Source organism: Astyanax mexicanus, chromosome 22 (assembly GCF_023375975.1).
Source record: "Astyanax mexicanus isolate ESR-SI-001 chromosome 22, AstMex3_surface, whole genome shotgun sequence".
NCBI lineage: Eukaryota > Metazoa > Chordata > Actinopteri > Characiformes > Acestrorhamphidae > Astyanax > Astyanax mexicanus.
The window spans coordinates 19,260,589-19,284,581 of NC_064429.1; the positions used below are offsets into that span (position 1 = coordinate 19,260,589).

Sequence of the window (23,993 nt, forward strand, 5' to 3'; positions counted from 1 at the left end):
CAAAAAAAAGCTGTCATTGAAAGACATCAAGGTCTATGACATTGAACAGATTTAGACGAACGTTATATATTGCTGTACTTAGTACATTACCAAATATTGTGATATATTGAATCATTAGCCTTTTATCATTACACATATTGTATAGCCATGTACTTTCCAATATACAGCTGTACATTAATACACTATTTCAATTTTATCCATCACCTCCAAATGTTTAGAGTGTATTAAATAAACTGGAGGCAGCATTACAGTGTGCTTTTACTGACACAAATATGTCACAATGCAATGTAAATCAGAAAGGGAAAGCCTGAAAATATTAGGATGGAATGAAAAAATGAAAGGCACAGGCAATAGTTTAGACAGAGGCTTTACATCAGTTTTACAAACATTTACAGTGCTGCCCCTTTCTTTTTTTACTTCTTTAATAAGTCAAAATAATGATCCCATCCACCATAGCCATGTTTGTTGCTATCCGCAATATTTGACTCTGAGTGGCATCTGTGAAATAAATATATGAATTTTCTTATATAAAGGTGTATAATCAAGCCTTTATTCATTGCGATTCTCATGTCTGTATTTGTTTGTATGATTAGAGACACTGAATATAGTTGATGAAATGCAGGAATATACCTGTAGCCTCAGGTGACACAAACTTCACATGAACATTGGAAGAATAAGATTTATTTTATTTGCATAAGACATGGAGGACTGGTATCTTACAATATCGTACTCTGGTAGAAAAAGAGACAAGAGGTGAAAAGTCCCTTTCCAAATGATTACAAACTACAGCATGACTACAGCAATTTGACCAAATAACATACTTTCCCAGGATTTTCCCCACCAAAAAAAGGCATTTCACCACCTATTTGGAGGATTTTACGTGAAAAAGATTCTACTGACTTAATTTTTCCATTTGGCTCCATAAAACAAAAATGAAAAAGCAGATAAAGAGTAAGTACCTAGTACCTGGTACAATTTGGGTGCTAATATTTCATATTACCATAAGGGAAATAAAGCATTTAGGTTACCAGTGGTTTTCTCAGGGACGGCTTTACCAACTGGGCTTGCAGGTCTCAATACAGATCAAATTGCATGAACAGTGTGTTTTTTTTTTTCCTCTTTCATTGCTAATGAATGAATAACAGTAATCCTATAAGTATTTGTTCATGAGTTCATGAGAGCAGCTAGATAACTGTCACAGCTGCTGTTTAGCCCCAGCCTGTGAGACAAGGCCTCATTAGAGCAAGATGTGTCCAGAAGAAGTGCGGTTTTGCCCACAGCCTCAGCATGGAATGACCAATCCCTGAGATCCGGAACTTCTCTCGGTCAGAAAGCCGGGCGGGGCTCAGAACTCCTCCTCGGCATTGCGGGTTCGTGCAGCTTTCAGCTGTCTCAGGCGCTCCATGCAGTCCGTCAGACTCCTCTCCCCGTGGACCTTGTTGTCTCGAGTGCGGACGTTCACCGTATCACTGCTCTTCTCTTTCTCTCCCACCACTGGACATGAAATTATCCAGAGAAAACAAGGTCAAGCTCACAAACAAACAAAAAACATCACAGGTGTTTGGGTAGAGGGTTGTCACAACACACCAGTACCAAGTGTAATATCTCAAATTAAATGTCTGAACCTAAAAGAGCTGAATCAGGGTCTGGACGCTGATTAGGCCCACCTGGAACAAGCCTGAGCACTTTAATGTTTGTTGTTCTGTTTGTGAAGGAAGCACTGAAAACTAGTTAAATCAAATCTGTCGAAGTGAATCAAACCAGGTCAAACTTGTCCGCATTGAGTTGGTGTGGCTGCAGGTTTTCATTCAAAGCCAAACAGAAGCATGTGTCAGAAGTTGTTTGAAGACTAGTGGTAAAACAATATATTATCACAATATACTGTACAGTTTCAAGTAGGGGTGGGCAATATGTCCCTAAAATAATATTGTGATATTTCATGGTATTATTTTTGTGATAGCGATACTCTTGGCGATATGACAAAAAAAAAGTATTTCAAGAATACACTACTGCAACAAATAAAAAATTAAATGCATATCATATGCATACAATATGATATGGCACACCCCTAACTGAGATATAAAAAATACAAGAATTTTATCAGATTTGTAACAGAAGTTAGTGATCCAGAATGTCATGATACTAATACTAAACTCCAAATATCTTCATATATCCAGGATTAAAATAGAATAAATGATACTGGACAGATATAATAAGAACAGTGTGAATTTTCTTTTGCTTAAAACAGCAAAAAAGTTGTACCCTGATGAGATAATTAAGGGTTGGTGATATGGCACGATATTTCAGGGTATAATATCGTTCATGATATTAAAAAAATGTTGTTGATATTATGATTGCGTACAATGTGATATGGCACACCCCTGGGTTTAGGCATATTGGCATCAAATATTGCTATTTTTATCATATTATTGAAACATAGGTGCTCTAAACTCTAACAATTTGACTTTAGTGACTAAAGTCACTGCTTTATTACTGCACATGGTGGAGCTAATGAAATAAATAGGGTATACCTGCGACACAGATGCCGTAAAGTACCGTAGAGAATTGTTTTGTGATGCATCAAGCATCGCAGAATCACAGTATTGTGATACTGTATTGTGAGATGCCTTCTGATTCCCACCACTATTGAAGACTGAATGAATGATTGATTATACAACACTTTGAATCAGCCGTGCTGCTGATATTGTAGAATGAAAACCTGTAGCCAAACCAGTCTAATGTGACAGGTTTGACACCCCTGCTGTAGATTTTCCACACAATCAAAGATATGACATATCAACCTGAACAACCAGTTTATATTTTCCTGTTTGCCTGGTTGGTGCACTTTTCCTTTAAATCATGTTGATTTTAAGTCCAGTGTTTAATGACTTAGCAATGCAATTTTCACAAATCTTATTAAATCACAGGCAGCTACTGACTTCTCTTAAAGCAGCAGTCCTTCTGCTAGCAGTGTTTCTGTGTGAGGAGAGGCATCAGCGTGGTCCTGTTATCAATGCTGCACAGCCACATACATTCCTTCTAAAAATAGAGGTGTTTGGTAGGTCCCATGACTTTTTTTTGTCAACAACAGCTTTTGCTGGTTTGTTTGTATATGTTTTGTGCCATATAAGCAACATATTGGCTATTTTTTGGCATCGACAATGTTTGTGACTTGAGCATCACAGACTTAAATCAGTTTCTTTATACAAAGGACTTTAAGAAAATTAAGTATTTTAGGTGGTGGAATCCTTTCAAACAGTTTTTTCATATTTGTAACCCTATAAAAGTTATTTCTGGTTATTAAAAGTGCAGGGCAGTCTACTAAAATGTGTTTAATAGTTTGCTAATGGTTTTGATAAAATAGCAACTGTAACCATGGTGACTTTAGAACAGCAAACTCAGTCTTTATCTGCTCATTTATTCAACATTAAATACAACAAAAAAAATCCTGCTCTCTTCATTCCTAATTCTGTATAAGGTAAAAACTAGATAAACAAAGCTTTAAAAAAACACCAATATTGCAACCCCAAGAGCTGTCTGTGGCCATATTACGCACCATTTTTCCAGCGAAATTGAAAATATTCTCTGTAATAAGACATCCAACTGTAACTTCCTTAATAGCTCCAGTGAAGATAAAGAAGAGGCATGTGTGTGTCCGTTCATAGGCATTAACTTTTCAGACGAACTACTAATATATGTCACATTAAAAACACAGTGTCAACAGTGTGAATGTAGCATAAAAGGACATTTCTAATCTACCAAATAAGGAAATGAAAACTAATGCTCCATCATCACAAAATTAATTTTGCAAACAGCTCTAATTGGCCACAAATTGCTTGAATAAATTCTACTAATTTTTTAGTAGCTCAATCATTCAAGTTACACAAGTATATAGAAAGTTATAATTAATAAATGACGTGGTGTTGCTGCAGTTGGTCAGGTTTAGGTTCAGCAACAATATGTGCTGAAAGAATGAGGTCAGCTGACTACCTGAATATACTGAATATAGACCAGCTTATTCCATCAATGGATTTTTTCTTCCCTGATGGCACGGGCATATTCCAAGATGACAATATCAGGATTCATGGTGCTGGAATTGTGAAAGAGTGATTCAGGGAGCATGAGATCATCATTTTCACACATGAATTGTTCACCACAGAGTCCAGACCTAAACCTCATCGAGAACATTTGGGATGTGCTGGATGGAGAAGACTTTCTGCAGTGGTCCAGCAACACTGGATTGAAATAAATCTTATGACATTGCAGAAGCTTATCAAAACCATGCCAGGGGCAATGCAGGTCACAACCAAAGCTAAAGGCTGTCCAACCAAATATTAGAGCGTGTGACTTTTTTCTTTTGGTGGTGACTTTTTATTTTTTTTTGGCCAGGCAGTGTATATCTATCACAACAGGATGTGATACAAACTAACGGTTTGAACTCTTCTTTGTTTCAACAGGAGCCAATTTTTTCTAAACTACAATGTGTGAAAACGGCAGAACACAGTGCAGTCTGCAGGGGGAGGATAAATCGGTGGATTACTACAAGCAAGTGAAGGCTTGCCAGTTTAGAGTCCATGAATCTGCCTTTTCCTTCCAAGTTTTACAAAAAAGCAATTAACGCTGCTAATCCATGTGTAGTCTGGCATGTATTAATAGCCCGTTCTTCAGATTCTACCCAACCAAGGAATATTCTTTGAGAGGAATACAAAAATATCCATCTGGAAATCCTGCTCACACTCTTCCAGCTCTTCACCTTATGTAAAAAACAGAGCAGCCTGTGATTCACAGCTCTGGAAAAATGCTAATTTTCTGACCTACTGGGGAGATGTGATCAGTGTAATGTGACTTACCCAAGATAAAGTTGTACTGAGCTAATTGCGCATTTCTGATCTTCTTATTCAGAGTGCAGCCTGGGTCCAAGTCCACGTCTGTCATCAAGCCAGCATTGTGGAACTCATTTTGTACCTGCGTAGAGGAAAGTGTGTCATGTTATTTGATATTTACCACACTCTTTGAAATGCTAATAAATGTTCCATGACATACAGAGGCTTGGAAAACATTCACACCCCTTGAACTTTTCAATTTTGTCACCTTCCAACCACAAACTTAAATATATTTTATTGAGATTGTAAGTGATAGACAAACACAAAGAAGCCAATAACAGTGGAGTGAAACAAAAATGTTTCATGATCCATGTTTTTCAAAATTTTAATCTAATAAAAATTGTGACGCGCAATAGTATATAAGAGACCCTTAAAAAATTAGTTTCTTTGATTTTACCAAATTGAAAACCTCTGGACTATAATTAAGAGGAAGATGGATGATCACAAGCCATCAAACCAAGCTGAACTGCTTGATTTTTTGCACCAGGAGTGCTATAAAGTTACCCAAAAGCAGTGTGTAAGACTGGTGGAGGAGAACATGCCAAGATGCATGAAAACTGTGATTAAAAACCAGGGTTATTCCACCAAATATTGATTTCTGAACTCTTTATGAATATGAACTTGTTTTCTTTGCATTGTTTGAGGTCTGTTATTTCAGCCATTTCTTATTTTCTGCAAATAAATGCCCTGAATAATAATATTTTTATTTGTTATTTGGGAGAAATGTTGTCCGTAGTTTATAGAATAAAACAACAATGTTCATTTTACTCAAATATATACCTATAAATAGCAAAATCAGACAAACTGATTCAGAAACTAAAGAGGTCTCTTAATTTTACCAGAGCTGTATTGTAAGAGTGCACAACTTATATTTGTCCTGTGGACAGATTCTCACACCTAAGGTTTTTTTTGCAGCTCCTCCCTAGTGACCATGGGCCTCTTGGTCTCTTTTCTGATCAGTGCTCTCCTAGCTCTTGATCTGTTAGTTTGGGTGGACCAAAACATGTCTTGGTTGGTTTGCAGTTTTAGAATCCTTTTTGGTCAATATTTGGATGATGGATTAAATAGTGCTCCTTGTGATGCTCAAAGCTTGGGATATGTTTTTTCTTATAATCTAACCATGCTTTTTAAACATGTCCACAACTTTATCTCTGACCGGTCTGGAGAGTTCTTTACTTGGTATTCATAATGCTGTTTATTCACTAGTGTTCTCTAACAAACAACTGAGGCCTTTGCAGAAAAGGTATATTTATACTGAGACTAATACAGCTGGACTATTAGCAAATTAAGTGACTTCTGAGAGCAATTGATTGCACTGGATTTTATTTAGGGGCTGAACACTTTTGCACTTCACAATTTCCAGACTTGTATTCAGTCAAATTTTTGAAAAGAATATATATATATAATTTTGATGCCACTCCTGTACCTCTAAATAAATGACAATTAAACAAATAAAAATCATCTTTACCCTCTGTGCATATTCCTCACAAGTGGGTCCAACAGGCACAACCATCACCTGACGTGGGGAAAGCCACAAAGGCCTAGACACAAACACAAGAAACAAAAATTAATGTAGTAATCATTTTTTTATTCTGTGTTCGACTGAATATAAAACACAAAGCTTTATTACTGACACTACAGGTTTATTTGCACATACCATTTTCCACCATAGTTTTCCGTCAGAATGGCGATCATTCTCTCGACAGATCCCAAGATGGCTCTGTGTATGATCACTGGCCGCTTCTTATCATCTCCATCATGACTGTAAAAACAAGCATTGACATGTGAGCAAAGACTGAGAGTGTCTTTTATACTTCTTATAAGTCTATACGTTTATAAGTCTGTTTGCTCTCAATCAGTTAACATGACATGAATATTTATTGAGTATTTTTTAATTTTTTAGAAATAAAAAACTGAAAAGTGGGGCGTGCAATATTATTCGGCCCCCCCTTGCGTTCACTGCATGTTTTGCAAGGCACTGTACCACATTGAACTACAACTGCGATTCCCATTTAGCTTACCGTATTTTTCGGACTATAAGGCGCACCGTATTATAAGACGCACTATCAAAGAACGCCTATTTTCTGCTATTTTTCCATACATAGGGCGCATCGCATTATAAGGCGCGTTAAGTGACACTAGAAAGGGTGCCTATATCAAAGTGAACAGGGGTGGCGCCATGTTTCCCTTCCCCCACCGGGGGGGGGGTTGGCTTGCCGGTGGAGCGTCTCAATATACAAATCTAGCTCAAACGAGTGCTGGATATTAATCTACACAGATTCCTCTCCTGAAAACTGTTTATTTGGGTGAGTAACGTGCTTCAGTTTATTTACAGTAAGCTTAGATTTCCAGATTTCCACTAAGGCTTGCTGCACCAGCGTTAGCATAGCTATCCGCTAGCACGCTAGCTAGTCCCCTAAACTAGTAAAGTTAACCCAAACTTAAACGACAGCGTTACACTGAGTAATCCTGCGTGTTCTGGTAAGACAGTGAGATATTAGCTAGCGATTCGTCCCCCGTAGCTTGTTTTAACACGGTAAACAAGCAGATTACAGGCTGATAAAACTCACCTCTGAGAGAGTTAGCGCTTAGCATCTAGCTAATGCTAGCCAGGCAAAGCAGCACAGACTTACAGGCCGATAACTCACCTCTGAACGGTGAACGCTTAGCGATTAGCATCTAACTCTAATAATACTGCTCCAGCAGTATTAAAAGTGCTAAATTTAGAAAATACTGATCTCTGAACAGTGAAAAAGCTAGCTAGCTAAGCGGTTAGCATCTAGCTAATGCTATTGCTGCTCTGTGTGTTTACTGCTCCTTACACCTGACGGGTAAAATTTAGATAATACTGATCTCTGAACAGTGAATAAGCTAGCTAATGCTATTTGCTGCTCCAGCCTCGGAGCTGCACGGCTCTGGACTCTGTATAGCACTGAAACTCTGTATAACGCTGCACGGAGTGTGTGTTTACTGCTCCTTACAACCTGACGAGTAAAATTTAGATAATACTGATCTCAGTGAATAAGCTAGCTAGCTTAGCGGTTAGCATCTAGCTAATGCTATTGCTGCTCAGCCTCGGAGCTGCACGGCTCTGGACTCTGTATAGCACTGAAACTCTCTATAACGCTGCACGGAGTGTGTGTTTACTGCTCCTTACAACCTGACGAGTAAAATCCATACAAAAGGCGCACCGTATTATAAGACGCACTGTCAATTTTTGTGAAAATTACAAGTTTTTAAGTGCGCCTTATAGTCCGAAAAATACGGTAAACCTGCGAAGTCCATCTCATACTTAGGTTGGACAAGAGGTCAGGCTAGGTTCTCGCAACACTTGAGCTGTCCTAGTGTTCATTTTGGACCAAGCTGAGAACACCTTCTCTCAAGGGTCTTGGTGCAGTGGTTTTGCTCTAGATCCAAGTGTAATTAATGTATTCACTCATACACAAATGAACTGTACCAGGATTAAAAACAAACCCACTTTCAGTCTTCAACTTAACCAGACTGACTATTATTGTAATGAAAACGTCCCAAATTACAACTTACTCAACAGCAAAGATTAAGCAAACATGTCTGTAAACATGAGACATGCAACAATAACAGGTAACCATTAGATGTCACTGTTGCATTTCTAACAGAATTAGAACCTCCAAGAAGATCTTAGATCTATTTTTTTTTTCGAAAAGTATAAGATAAGTATATAAAGCAAAACATGTGCTCAAAACAAAAGGAAATAAATGTCAGTTTACCTGACGTAGGACAGATTGAATCTGATGGGCAGCTGGAAGTCCAGCTGAATAGTGGCACACTGATGGTATCTCCCAATAGCATCCTTGATCTGAATGTCAATCTGAAATATACAAATTGGGAAATCAGTAAGAAATCATTTGGTATGTTGAAATATAAAGGTATGAATTGAAGAGCTGAGAAGAGTTAGAAGAGAAATGTTACCTTTGGTCCATAGAAAGCACCATCCCCAGGGTTCAACACCCACTTTTCCCCAAACTCATTCAGACTGTTCTCCAGTTGCTATAAAAGACATGGAAAAAATAGAAATAAGTGACTTTGAAAGGTAAAGTACTCTAGTCAATTTTTAATCATAGTACACTGGCCATAGGAAGTAGCAAGTAAGTAGCAATGGGCATAAATCCAGCAGTTACCTTCTCAGCCTGGTCCCACACTTCAGGCTCCCCCAGGAACTTCTCTGGTCTTGTGGAGAGGTTCAGTTTGAAGGTGAAGCCAAAAACATCATACACAGTACGCAGGAAGTCCAGGCAGCCCTTTATCTCTGACTCAATCTGAAGAATGAAAAAGCAACAATTTACTAAAAAAAGAAAATCGGACTATAAGGCACATAAGGCAACAACAGTAGGGATGTCTACATCAAAGTGAGCAAGGGGGAAGCTGAAAGAAGCTGTAGTTCTTCTTTTTTAAAGTCAAACAAGCATTGGATGTTTATCTACACAGATTTCTCTCTTAAAACGGTTTATTTGGGTGAGTAAAACGCTTCTGTTTATTTACAGGAAGCTTAGATTTACTATATTTTGTCTAAGAGTGAGTTTTCATTGAAGTCTCTCCAGCACTAAGACTTGGTGCAGCAGCATTAGCATTAGCCGCTAACTACAGCGCTAGCGGGAAGTAAATGCTGGCCAAAAAACGCTAGACTAAGGAACCTCGAGTGTTTCAGTAACCCTGGGCGATATTAGCTAGCGGTTCGTCCCACAGAGCTTGTTTTAACATGGTAAACCCGCAGTCCAATATACTCTCCTCTGAACAGCAAAAGAGTTAGCGGCTAATGCTAATGCTGCCGCACCCAACCTTAGTGCTGGAGAAACTTCACTGAAAACTCACCCTTATAACGCTGTACTTCAGCGGAGTGGATTTACAGCTCCTTAATACCTGATAATACGTGGTAAAATTTAGACATAAGGAACAACAAATTTTAAGGCACACTGTCGGTTTTTGAAAAAATAAAAAAATAAAAAAAAATAAGGATTTTTCAGTGCATCTTATACTGAATCTTTAACCCCCTAAATGTTAAAAATGGTCAAACATCTGGATGTACCTGGTCCATGGTGCAGAAGATGTGGGCGTCGTCCTGCTGAAAGCGGCGGACGCGGGTCAGACCGGTCAGGGCTCCAGAAAGCTCATTGCGGTGCAGGACACCAAAATCAGCTAGTCGCAGAGGCAGCTCCCTCCAAGAGCGCGGCCGATGGTCGAACATCAGACTGCAGTGAAAAAACTGTAAACTTACTAACTGTACCAAGCTGAGACCATTAGATACAAGTCAACAGTATGAGTTGAGGTGTCACTTTACAATCATACAGAACAGTGCACTCTCAAACTATACCTAGCACAGCATTTATAAAATGGTAGACTCGACACCCTGGTACACAGACACTTAAAATTATTTGTCTGCTTATATGAATTTATATGAGACAATAACTCCATAACTGGACATCCTAGGCTAATTAAATATGTATTCGATTGAGATGTAAATATTAATTGATTGATGGAGTTTTTGTAATCATTATATTACCAGGATATTTACAATTAAAACTTCTTAATAATTGACAGTTGTCCAAATATTTAAACCTTACATGAACAGCTCTACTGTTGTTGGTGGCAGTTAAGTGTCCAGTACGTAAATCCACATTGCTCAAATAGCAATGGGCTAAAATCTGTATCTGTAAATAAACAGGCTAAAAATAAAACAGATCTACTGAAACCAATAAAAAAATTAAGCATGCAATAAATATATCAGCAAGTATCAGTTTGAAATATCTAGACATCACCCAAAAAAAAGAAGAAAAAGAAGAAGAGAAGGAAGAAGAAAAAGGGGGGAAAAAAGCTATTTTTGGCCGATATCGATCTATTACAGAAATCATAGTGCATCCCTAGTAAATATTTGCTGATTATGTTATAGATTACAACTTGACATTGCTGGCAACTGTGTGTCAATCTGGCAACTGTGTGTCAATCTGGCAACCTGAGTAAGCTTTGTGTCTGGGGAGAAGTAATTTGCAATATGCTTTCGATACTGTTACCGATACGATACTTGAAATGCAATACTGATACCCAAACAATAATTTTTCCATTACCTTTTTCAAATTGCAACCGAAAAATACACCAAAAAAAACGACAATTACCATTACACAATGTATTTAGTTAACAGCCAACATGAGTAATCTCATTCTCACTGTTATCATTAGACTCCAGAAAAAAAATCATTGCTTGTACTTAAACTACAAATATTGTTCCTATGCATATTGCTTTATGCATTTAAGTTCTTTTAAAAAAATATCAGCATTACATTGACAACGTTAAATTAGATTATATTAGTGGTGTCAATCACTTAAAAATGTATTATAATGATGCTTCTTCTTTTTAATGCTGCTAGTTCGCTGTATTTTTGAAAGGGTGGTTGTTCTAATAGTGTAATAGCTGTTTTTAAGGTATTATCATTTCGTAGGCGAGAGAAAGCAGGGGAGGATGTAGTCAATTCAATAAATTGGGCTTAATGAGAGACAGAGCGAGCAGCTGAGATTTTAGCACAGCGGCGGTGTGAATTTGCTCACTGCATTTCTGCTTGCACTCTCCGCTTGTACGCTTGGCACTTTTGGGTTAAGGTCTCTGTGTTGTAAATTGTATAAGAACAGAAATCACTTTATGCACTATAAAAAGTTTAATTCAAGACCATCACATACCAGTGACCCGGGCAGTTCATGGGTTTGAGGGCGAAGATCTCCTTCTCCACCTCAAAGGAGAACATGTTCTCGCTGTAGTGTTGCCAGTGGCCGGACGTCTGCCAGAGTTTGCTGTTGTAAATGTTCGGAGTGACCACTTCCTGGAAGCCTCTCTTTCTGTACTCGCTCTGTGGGCAACACAGAATAAAAAAATAAAATAAAAAAACTTTCACCATGAATTACTGTTGTGTGATATGACTTTAAAAAAGAGAGATATGGTGATATACAGCCCAATTTTTTTTTTGTGCTCCTGTTTCAGGCTGTTTTAGGCCGGTAGAGGCGTGGGCAGGGAGGAAGGACAGGAGCTTGGCTCTTACTCATGAATATTTAAGAGATGCAAATGCCTCGCCTCTGATTGGCTAACAGCACTGTAACTCTACATTCATGGCTCTGCAATGAGGCGGTCACAAGCCAAGGTGGGGTCAAGCGAGGTCATGAATCCTAATTTACGGGTTGACATCAGTCCGAGAGCTTTTACTGATTCACTTGTTTTTTCTGTCTGTTTTCTTTTTTATTGGCTAACGCAGACAATGAGGACAGTAACATTAAGCTCAAAACGCATTTATATCTATAGTATTTATACATAGATATGCTGCTACCTTTAATTGCAATGCGAATTTGCAATTTAATTTTAGAATATATAGCACAAGACTGTACACCGTTTAGTCTCATGCTTCCAGAAACCAAACCATGTCTACACAAATTACCCATAAACATACTATTTTTATGCATGTGGTAAACTGTGTACAAGGTGGGATATTACAATGTTTTATTGACAATATCTTTTTTATATCTTTGCTTAAGACAAAGAGATTTAAAAAAAAAGAAAAAAAAAAAAAAAGAGATTTTTTAAAAAGTCACACAATTGAGAAAGTTGGTCACACTCTAGAACCCTGAAAATGACACCTAATATATCTTAAAGCTCAACTGAAGCTAGAAAAGCAATATAAATTTTGCCACGACTGAGCTTCACTGTTAATGTAAACTTATTCAAACAGAACTCATAGTTTTCCTATAAAACAGCTAAAAGATAAGGTCATGCTGTGTGTTTTGCTACTGTTCTAAAGACCAGAGTACATTAAAAAAAGGTCGAAAATCACTCAGGCCCATGACCTTCCAGTCTAGACTCTCTGCTGTAATTACACATTAAAATACATTAAAAATAAGTGTTATATAATCTTTCAGCTCAAACTACCCAGTTTAAATAGTGCTTTGATTACAACCACAGTGAACCACTAGATCAACAATACCAACAAGAGCATGAAAACCCTGACAGCTGTGGGAAACATCTTCCCACCTCCTACGCTGCTGCTCTGTAGACGCTGTTTTCTTTACATGAGGCTCATAAGGAAGAAAAAACTTGCAGTACTCAGAGTTAATGAACAGGCTGTGTTCAGATACTGCCCTATACAGCTAACCTCTCAGTCATTAAAACTGATATTCCTGCAGTAAAAAAAAAATGCCAGAGCACAGTAATCTGTAGCATTAGCAACAGCAACTAACGAGGAGGGGAGGCTCACCCGTATAAACTCCACCAGCGTGTTGTAGAGGTACGCTCCCTTTGGGAGGAAGAAGCAGCTACCAGGGCTGAGGTCATGGAAGAAAAACAAGTCCTGCTCCTGCAAAGACAGATAAAACAAAGAATGAGTGAGTGAACAAAAATATCTGAAAACTGAATAAGAAAGTAAAGAGAAGGAAAAACAGGTTAGAAATAAGCCAAATATTCTTAGAAAATTCTGTCAATAGTGCAAAAATGAGAAATGTCAGATATTTAAACTAGATTTAAGAGAATTTAACTAGCCTTTTCCATTTTGCAGTTTTGCAAGTTCCCATGATTTTTAAATATTATTTCAAATTTAACTTACAAAAGATTGGATTACTTAAGCTGTACTTCTGACTTCTCAAGCTGAAAAGGCCATTCTATTTCTCCTTTTTCATTTTTGGGTATTGAACTAATCCAAAATACACAAGTAGAGGATAATATAGAGCAAAAAGGGAAAACAGAGAGAATCTTTTTTTTTTTTTTTTTTGTTTATATCCTAAAATTTTCGGATTTTACGCTAAAAGAGTATTTTTGGGGGGAATTTAGGGGAAAATGGCTAAAAGATTGTCATTGTTATTTTGGTGATGGTGTTAAGTTTATTATTTAGACATGCATTGTTTTATTCATATTTCTCTATATTGGTTTTGTTATATTTAACTGTAAAAGATACTACATGACCTGTGGTTCCAGAGGGAGACTTTTATTGTGAAGTAACCAGGAACCAGGGGGGTGTTTGTTTTTACCGCGGAAGTCTCTGTTCTAGGGTCTGTTGGCGGAGGACAATAAAAGACAAGTTCTTAAGTTGTAAAAGAAACAGTGGTATTGTTTTTCCTCTGTGTGTGTTTTTGCATAAATGCATTTTCTTGGTCAAATTGATGACTAACTGTGTTTGTGAATTTTAGAAGAACTTTTAAGAAGTTTTAGGAGGAAACGGTCCTTCTGTGGAATTCTGTCAACTTTTTAGGAGGTGGAATAGGACATGTCTAATGTAAAATATTACAATTAATTTACAGTATCCATGCCTGAAGCAATCTTGTATCTTGTAATACAATTTCAAACACCACTAAAGTGGACTATATTAAAAGGTGGAAAGTTGGTGACTGAAAATTGCTTGTAAATCAAAATAGAAAAGTAAATTGAATGAAATCGCTGCATCAGACAGAGCAAGAGAAAAAGAGAAAAGACAGGGGAAGAAATTAAGTGACAGAACTTCAAAGAGATTGAGAAAAAGAATTAAGGAAGAAGGAGAAATAGAAATAGAACGGTTACTGACAGGAAAGCAGGTAAGGGAAACAAAAAGAGAAAAAGAGTATGTGAAAGAAGCAGAGGGAAGAAACTAAGTTAGAGTAAAAGAAGAAAGTAGGAGAGGTAAAAAGAAACTATAGAAAGACAAAAAGTTCAAACAGAAGTGAGAGTGAAAGAAAGAAAGGAAGACAGAGAGACAGATCTAAGAGACAAAGGGAAAAGGAGGGCTGAAGAAAGAGCTGCAGAAAGGAAGGCAGAAGAATGTGATGTGATGGAACACAGTCAGGCATGTCTGATTAGCTCCCTCTCTTTTGTTGTAACAAAGCGCTCCCTGTGTGTCCGTCGGTGTGCCCGCTGGCAGATGGCACATTAAGGAGACAGGCATCTGCCAGCTTTCCCCACACAGACCCCCCAGCAGAGCTGCCGGTGGTTAATAGAGAGGACACAGGAGCGCAGGGAGCCTCTGCACACTGCAGCTCGAATCAGAGCGTGGTCAGATTACAGCCCGGCTCATTAGCCTTTAGAGCAGCACCATTACTGCAATATCAAACAGCTAAACAGAGTGACTGCCTTTATTATTGCGTAAAATAATACTCAGATATGCTGCTGATTTGTGGGCTTTGATGACAAATCAAGGAACTCGCACTCAAAGAACAAACTGTTCATTGAAACAAAGCAGAATGTTGATTCGAGTTGTCATGTAATATTTGAAGGGAATGATCAGTTTACCAAAATCACAAAAACACATTTAAAATGTTTATTATTAGTCAAAACGCAGTTGGAAGCTAGTTCTGCATTGGAGTTACGCTACATATAAGGCGCACTTAAAATTCTTTAATGTTCCCAAAAATAGTCAGTGCGCCTTATAAACCAGTGCTCCTTATGTATGATATTTTACCAGTCAGGTTGTAAGGAGCAGTAAAAACACTCCGCTGAGGTACAGCATTGAAAAGGAGTTTCAGTTAAGTCCAGGGCTGAAGAAGCATTAGCAGCTAACCCTTATTTTCCTGTTCAGAGGGAGTATTATCGGCCTGTAGCCTGTCGCTAACCCTGTCTAGCACTGATGGAGCACCATTAGCATTAGCAGCTAACCGCGCTAGCTCTTTCGCCGTTCAGAGGCGAGTGTATTGGAATGTAGTCTGCGTGTTTACAATGTTAAAACAAGCTACCTGGGATGAACCGCTAGCTAAAATCGCCCTGGCTTACTGGAAAACTCAGGGTTCCTCAATGTAGCGCTGTCAGGCAGCTAGCCGCTAATGCTAATGCTCCAGCTTTAGTGCTGGAGAAATTTGGGAACCTAAGCTTACTGTAAATAAAATGAAGCGCTTTTCTCACCCAAATAAAACAGTTTATAGGTGAAAAATCTGTGTAGATTAACACCCATTAACAGTGCTCGTTTGACTTTAAAAGAAAGTCTTTTTTATTATAGTTTTGTTCACTTAGTTTTACTTTAATTCAAATTAGAAGTTCCTTATAGTGACTCTTAAAATGCGCAAACAAAATACACCAGAAAAAAAAGAAAAGTAGAAAAATCTACCTCTCCAAAACACCTACCCACATTTAAACTGCATTAATTCCCTCACTATCATCAGATGAGGACTAATTGACAAAGCTCTGAATAAAATCACACAAAGGCAAATCCAAATCCATACCCGTCCCAGTTTGCGGTGGTCCCTGTTCTTCGCCTCCTCTTGGAACTTCTCCCACTCCTTCAGCATCTTCGGGTCAGGGAAGGAGATACCATACAGTCGCTGCAGGCTCTCCATATCTGCCTTTCCCTCCCAGTATGTGGAGGAGTTCTTCCACAGACAGAAACATATAGAACTGATCAGCCAGACAATGACAAATGATCAGAAATGCATCATGTAGAGTATGTAGAGAAGAGCTGGTAGGATCATATGATACCCCTTTTGGAGTGGCTGCAGTGCTGGGTGGTTTTCACAATTAATTTGGTTAATTCGAATTACAATTTTAATGCGATTTTCCCTACCGCAGACTAACACGCGCAGTTCCAGTAGTTTGATTTTTAGTGGTTGGGAGGGGAAAAATTGATTTCATTTGGAAAATTATTCATTTGTTTGTTTTTTTTTTTTTTTTTGTGAAAAAATCGAAGATTATTTTTCTAAGCCATAATTGCCCAGCACTAGTTGTGTGACGTCAGAAGACTGAAGTTCCTCATTTAACCAATATGTTCCTCTGGCTGATCATTTATGTTTTTTTGGCTTTTGATTGGATCCAATGATTGCTGCTTTTAATATAATTTGTAGACTATGGCTAAGCTTTCATAACAATTACAACAGTCATAGTCAGGGTAATAAAGTAATATGTTCTCTATTCTCTATTAAAAAATCTATATGGAAATGTCCATACGCGTATTAAAGACAAGGCAATATCACAAATGCCATATTAATAATTTGAAATGGTTGGTTTAATTTAAAGGCTAAGACTTATCATATATGATTATGATATGATTACAGCAATTATTTAATATGGCATACTGGATTCATGTAATTTTATTTAATAATAATTGAAGTGTGTGTGTGTATATGTGTGTGTGTGTACCTTATGGATCTTCAGGGCCTTGATCTTTCCAGTGTGTCTTACATGGGGCCCTCTGCACAGGTCAATCAAGGGGCCACACCTTTAGATTAAAATACAGAAACAACATTTTAAACCATTAAATATTCACTAGCACTATTTTACAAGCACAGCTGAAGTTACTTTCACTTCAGCTACGCTGTAGCAGCAACATCAAACGCGCTTTTTAGCGCGCTTTTCGGACAAGGTTGGGCGAGTTGCCTTAGAGCCGGGCGTGGCAAACCCCCTCATTCACACTTTCTCTGTCTGCGGACCTCGGGGGCGTTACTCACGGCTTTAAAAGACAGTCTGGTGGCGCTGATTTCCTATATCGCCCGCAGCTGTGCGCAATCTAGAATCCTGTTACATCACTCACACTCGCCGAGGCGTCAGCTGTTGTGTGAAGACCCTCTCGTGTGAAGACCAACGCGGGTAAAGACCTGCGAGTCTACCTGCGCGAGTCCACCGAGCAAGGCCTCCGACAAGGCAGCCCGTCCCACTGCTTTCTAAAATGTGCTCCCATCACATTCCTGTTATCTCCGGTACACTAAAACAAACCACGCCCACTACTACCTCATTCTGTTGGGCTATGGAACTGCCAGTCGGCTGTTAACAAAGCAGACTTTATCGCCTCTTATGCAAATCATCTGGCCTTACAACTGCTGGCCCTGACTGAAACTTGGATCAAACCTGAAAACACTGTTACTCCGGCGGCTCTTTCCAATAATTACTCCTTCTCCCATACTTCTCGTCCCTCAGGACGAGGAGGTGGAACTGGCCTATTAATCGCTAATGGCTTAAAACATACTCCACTACTACCTGCAAACTCATACAGTTCATTTGAGTATCATGCCACACTGGTTAATACTCCAGCAAAACTTGCCATTATTGTTATCTACCGTCCTCCTGGACAAATGGGCGAACACACGAACTTGACATGCTACTGTCTTCTATCCCCGAGCAAGATTGTCCCATACTCATTCTAGGGGATATGAACATCCACAACGACAGTACCAACTTTACAGACTTCTCATCCCTCATGCAGTCTTTCGAACTGGAGCAGGTCCCCAGCCCTCCAACACATAAAGCTGGCAAACATCTAGACCTGATTTTCACTCGTAACTGTGACCAGTGATGTCAGTAACGCGTTACTTAGTAACGCGTTACTCTAATCTGACCCTTTTTTTCAGTAACGAGTAATCTAACGCGTTACTATTTCCAATCCAGTAATCAGATTAAAGTTACTTATTTAAGTCACTGTGCGTTACTCTCTCTCTCTCTCTCTCCACCTCATCTCCTCCACACACACACACACACACACACACACACACACCGCTCCCTTACCCATTCCCCCTCCGCTCTTCCCCAATCACACGCGTCTCGCTTTCTCCCCTGTCTCTCTCTCGCGCGCTCGGCGTGTCTTTAGTTTCCGCCCGTTTTCGTTTTCCGCTCACTATCTCTTTATAAAGGGAAGAAAAGTTCCGGTGCTTCAAATGAACACTGTCAGAATTAAATCCTTCTCAGTAGGTCCGGACCCAGACCGCAGTCTGCAAATATGTGATCCCTGGTCTAGACCATATACACGGTTCTGTTTTATAAAACCACTCCTTGCTGCCCTGCAGAGAACAACAAGTTCAATGTTCAGTTTTACAGTGTTAAATATGTCAGGTCAAAAAAGACTTTCTTTATTTTATATATTTTTTTTTTATAAAAACAAGTATTTATGTTTAGTAAAATCAAGAAAGACCATATTTTATTTTTTATAAAAAAAATATTTATGTTAAGTTTATTTTTTTATTTTTATTAAAAAAAAACTTATTTTTTTTAAGGAAATAGTTCAACTTAATAGAGATAAATTGTTGCTGTTAAAAATGCATTTTCCAATAAAGGGAGTATTGGCAAAACTGGTTATAATGTTTATGTTAAGGCGGCGGGAGGTGGTGTCTGCAGCTGCTGAAAGTAACTAATAAAGTAACTTGTAAAGTAACTTAGTTACTTTTAAAATCAAGTAATCCATAAAGTAACTAAGTTACTTTTTAAAGGAGTAATCAGTAATCGGATTACTTTTTCAAAGTAACTATACCATCACTGACTGTGACACTGACTCTTTAACTGTCACTCCTTTGCACCTCTCGGATCACTACTTCATGAAACTCTTTAACTTCTGGTGTTTTCCCAACTGCTTTCAAACAAGCACATGTGACACCACTGCTTAAAAAGCCTTCTCTTAACCCCGCCCAGGTTGATAACTACAGACCGGTCTCACTACTACCCTTTCTCTCTAAAACACTCGAGAGAGCAGTTTTAAATCAGGTCTCTGGCTTCCTCTCCCAGAATGACCTCCTGGACCAGAACCAATCTGGATTCAAAAAAGGACACTAACGAGACGGCTCTGTTGTCTGTGACTGAAGCGTTGAAAACTGCTAGAGCTGCAGGCCAGTCCTCAGTGCTCATTCTGCTGGACCTCTCAGCCGCCTTCGACACGGTCAACCAAGACTTCCTCCTAACTATATTTTCAAACATGGGGATCTCAGACAATGTGCTGTCATGGTTTAGATCATACCTCACTGGGCGCTCGTTCAAGGTGTCGTGACAAGGACAGCTGTCCTCAGCCCACTCCCTATCCACTGGGGTTCCCCAGGGTTCGGTACTGGGTCCCCTTCTCTTCTCAATATACACTGCCTCTCTTGGTCAGGTTATCCACTCACATGGCTTTTCCTACCATTGCTTTGCTGATGACACCCAGCTATACCTGTCATTCTCACCTGAAGATAACTCGATCTCTGCACGGATATCGTCGTGTCTCTCTGACATATCCTCTTGGATGAAGGAGCATCACCTTCAATTAAATCTCTCAAAGACTGAACTTCTGGTCATACCAGCAAAACCATCTTTTCAACACAACCTCTCTATAAGCATCGACTCTCTCTCTCTCTCACCGACAAAGGTTGCTAGGAACCTGGGTGTTATGGTTGATGACCAGCTCTCCTTCACGCACCATGTGGCCTCGGTTGCTCGATCCTGCCACTTCGCGCTTTATAACATCAGGAAAATTAGACAGTTTCTGACGCAACAGGCCACCCAACTCCTGGTACAAGCAGTCGTCATCTCACGCCTCGACTACTGCAATGCCCTGCTAACTGGCCTCCCGGCCTGCGTAGTAAAACCACTCCAAATGATCCAGAATGCAGCAGCACGTCTGGTCTTCAACCAACCAAAACGGGCACATGTCACCCTGCTGCTCATTGAGCTCCACTGGCTACCAGTTGATGCTCGCATCAAATTCAAAACTCTTACAATCGCCTACAAGGTGATGACAGAACAGGCTCCTTCCTACCTGCACTCACTCCTGAAGGCTTACGCTACCTCCCGGCCGCTGCACTCCTCCAATGAACGTCGCCTCGCTTTGCCAAACACTCACACAAAGCAATCCAGACCCCATTTCCTTCTTCCCCTCCTTCACTTCTCTATCCCTTTATTTCCCTTCGACCTCCTTTAAGCCCTATCTAAAAATGGGTTATCTAAATTCCTATTACTTTTGTACTTCATTATTGTAAGTCGCTTTGGACAAAAACGTCTGCCAAATGAAATGTAATGTAATGTAATGTAAACCAATCCTACCTGTACACTGTTGTGGTTGGGGTGGTAACTTTCTCATTCAGGATCCTGCACTTAAACTTGTTGTACTGTAGAAGAAGACACAAAAGCACAAACTTTACTGGCGTGGAACTTTTGAGACACCTCAGCAAAGGTCTCTTTTTATGGGCTCATTTTTATTTTTATTTTACACCCCTATTCACAGGCGAAGCTCCTACCTTGAACATTTCCAGCAGAGTCTCCTTCTTTATCTCCAGCCTCTCAAAGGGCTGCTTCTCCTTGATGATCTTCTTACACAGGTTCTCCAGACAGGGGAAGTCATTACTCGATACACCTCTGAGAGAAAGAATGAGAGAATAGTTGAGCATTCGCGGCAGCGGAGTTGAGCGTTCATGAATAAAGATGAGTCCTACAAATAAAAAAATAAATATATCCACGGAAAAGTGGTGGGAAAAAGTGGTGCCAAACATCTCCTGGATGTCACCAGCGCGGGAAACTTCCTCCATTACCCCATTTGGCACTGTGGGGTACCTGTTCTGGAACTGACACGTCTAACACCATAAACAGGGTAGAGCTTGACAGTCAAATCATCTCCTGGAATATCATTAGCATAAATTGGCTTTCAGTAAGAAAATAACGGCACTTATTATTTCCCTCCCGAACACTAATTTGAAGCCAGAGAAAAAGCTCCCAGTCAAACAAAAGGTCAAATAAAATTGTTTATAAGCAATCCCTTCAAACTATATTCTAACAGACTGGCAGAACGTGCTCGGACATTGTAATTTCTTAAGCATCTGCTTAATATTCCACCATCGACAAATGAATTCATTAGGTTTAAAAATCTGACCTTGTGGTGAGAGAATGGAATGAAATGCAATTCCACTCGCTATTCAGGCCCTGTCGCATATTTCTCCACAGTGATTATTAGACTAGCTGGTAAACAACTGACAACAACTTTAACAATGTGCCTCCCATATAATAACTGCTAGGCAGTGTTTGCTAAATTCTCCAGGGTGTGGAAAATCTAGAGGCTTAGGCTTAACTTTTCCACTATTATTATTATAATTACAACATTTAGAGCTTTAAAAAAGATAAAATTTACAATTATAGTCAAAAAATAGCTGCACCCAGTAGGAATCAGCTGACAGGAAAGAAACCTGATGGGTGGGTAGTCGTGCCCTGCCATTACTGACATGGAGTGGGTCCACCTTCAGTGACAAACCAAGCGCTTGTCTTGGTAGAGATGGACAATACGTATGTGTGTATGTAGAGGAACTGTAGTCAGTGCCAAGATTAACAGTTGTAGATTTAGCATGCATCACATTAGGGCTGTACTGATTAGACGACATAATCAACAATGTTATACTATAACTACCATTAAAATTGTTGACACATAATTTCATTGCCAACGTGTTATTATTGTAAACACATCAGACATGGGACAAGACAACAGCTGTACTCACTGTATATTAGTTCACAGTATACATTTAAACATGTTTCCAGTGTTTAAATCCCACATATAGTGCCTTCAGTTGTCTTTTGAGTGATGTAGAGATATTTCCCCGGAGATCCATGTAAACACAACAGCGAGTGGAAATGAAGGAGCTAGTGAACATCGATTAAGCCTGCCTACTTTAGGAATAAATTGTAACATCAACTAACTGAAGCTTTCTGCAATCCTTTCCACTGGTCTCTACAGAGCCTTTCAAACAGCGCATCATTCCCGTCCGTCTTTTAAGATGTCTACAATGCACTGGTCTTTACCATAATTTGACTGTATGGATTTTAAAATGATCCCCCAGATAGACCACATGGTGTGTCCCTGGGATGAACTAAACCTCCACTGGGCCGACATGTTAAAACACCAAACGCTTATGTTTAAATCACTGCTTCACATTTGTCTCACTTTTCTTGGTTTCAGCTTTAAAATACAAATAGATACTTACTCATTCTCCAGAAACATGTCATAGTAAAAGCCATTCTCAATAGGGGGTCCGTAACAGAGGCAGCCTCCATACACTCTCTCCATGGCCTCCCCCATGATGTGGGCACTGGAGTGCCAGTAGACCTAAAGACAATATATTTAATGAACTTGCTGAGGCAACTTAATATTTTTCTTTACTTTTCTAGGTACAGGAAAATGAATAGACATTTTTTGTACACTGGAAACATCAAATGAATATGGTTGATCTGTAACACTTTCTTCTTTAGTTTAGAATGCAAGATATGCTAGGGCTGGGTAATATATATATATATATATATATATATATATATATATATATATATAAAAGACAGGTTTATTTAGTTTTCTATTTGTACAGCCATTTAATATGGAAAGATATTGTTAATCATGGTATTTTCTAAGGATAGCCAGCAGCTTTTCTATTAAAGAGTACAAAAATAAAAGTATAGAAAAATTTGCACAAATCTGCCACATAAGTTCTTTACAGGATTCTTGAGATGCCCTCTAACTTTTTCAATATGTAACATGTATCTAGATGTATAATCTTGAATATTTCATTTAGAAAAACACATAAAAACAGTGATTTGATCAACTGAATTATTTCAATTAACCTCCCAGCCTTATGAGATGGAGGAGGATAGGAGGGTGATAACATAGTCCCAAGTCTTACTGACTGCAGTTAGAAGAAGTAGTAAGTCATGTTAATTAGACCTTTGTGGAACTGTTCTTTAAATTGAATGATTTTGTGGGATATCATTACCTACTATTAAAAAGCTGGTATGTGCCTTTAAATGATCAAAACATACATAAAACTTATAAGACCTAAATCAGACTTTGAGATAATACAGCAATGCAAAATCTTTCACACAGTCAAATCCCCACGCTAAGGAGGCATCAAGTTCCATTTTATAATAGATTTGAAAGTAATAAATCAATTTTATGTGTAGGTAATGTTCTCCACTGCTCTGCTGAGAAATGAGCAACTATCGTCTGTGAGACAAATCCAACCCAACTGACAACTAATCAAAATCACTCAGCTGCACAGAACACTGTAGAAAAACATATAAAAAAAAAAAGACAGGAGTCAGCTACTCACTGCTTGCGCCTCCTCATCATCAAACTTCAGCAGCTGCAGACTGCAGTCCTCCTCTAAAGGTCTGTCCAGGTCCCACACAGCATTGTTCACTTTGGCGATCACAGTGTTATCAGCGAGGCCTTGGCTGTTTGTTGACAATTTGACAGAGTGCAAAGAATACGGTCTCAGATTAAATGTCACAAAGATCCTTTTAGCCGTGTATAAACACTGCTCAGAAAACACGGTTAAATCACATGACCCTGAACAGAAACAACACCCACATCAAAGCTGACCAGCTGCTTAAATGCCAACAAAAAATGATTATAAGTTTGATCGTACTTCCTCATTACAACTAATAAGTCTATAC

General features: G+C 38.9%; 1 protein-coding gene across 1 annotated transcript in view; it reads right to left on the bottom strand.

Annotated features, from left to right (window-relative positions):
- Positions 1 to 661: 661 nt before the first annotated feature.
- tars1 (threonyl-tRNA synthetase 1) overlaps positions 662 to 23,993 on the bottom strand; it is a 28,616-nt gene continuing 5,284 nt past the window's right edge. Inside the window, exons 4-19 of the mRNA XM_007258330.4 lie at positions 23,648 to 23,771; positions 22,535 to 22,656; positions 20,807 to 20,924; positions 20,613 to 20,677; positions 16,977 to 17,055; positions 16,067 to 16,213; positions 13,147 to 13,245; positions 11,588 to 11,754; positions 9,946 to 10,108; positions 9,041 to 9,178; positions 8,832 to 8,909; positions 8,630 to 8,730; positions 6,541 to 6,645; positions 6,352 to 6,424; positions 4,851 to 4,965; positions 662 to 1,494 (exon numbers count right to left, since the gene is read on the bottom strand). Of these exons, the coding sequence (XP_007258392.2) occupies positions 1,346 to 1,494; positions 4,851 to 4,965; positions 6,352 to 6,424; positions 6,541 to 6,645; positions 8,630 to 8,730; positions 8,832 to 8,909; positions 9,041 to 9,178; positions 9,946 to 10,108; positions 11,588 to 11,754; positions 13,147 to 13,245; positions 16,067 to 16,213; positions 16,977 to 17,055; positions 20,613 to 20,677; positions 20,807 to 20,924; positions 22,535 to 22,656; positions 23,648 to 23,771 (1,843 nt within the window). The 3' untranslated portion in view covers positions 662 to 1,345. The remainder of the gene's footprint in view (positions 1,495 to 4,850; positions 4,966 to 6,351; positions 6,425 to 6,540; positions 6,646 to 8,629; positions 8,731 to 8,831; positions 8,910 to 9,040; positions 9,179 to 9,945; positions 10,109 to 11,587; positions 11,755 to 13,146; positions 13,246 to 16,066; positions 16,214 to 16,976; positions 17,056 to 20,612; positions 20,678 to 20,806; positions 20,925 to 22,534; positions 22,657 to 23,647; positions 23,772 to 23,993) is intronic.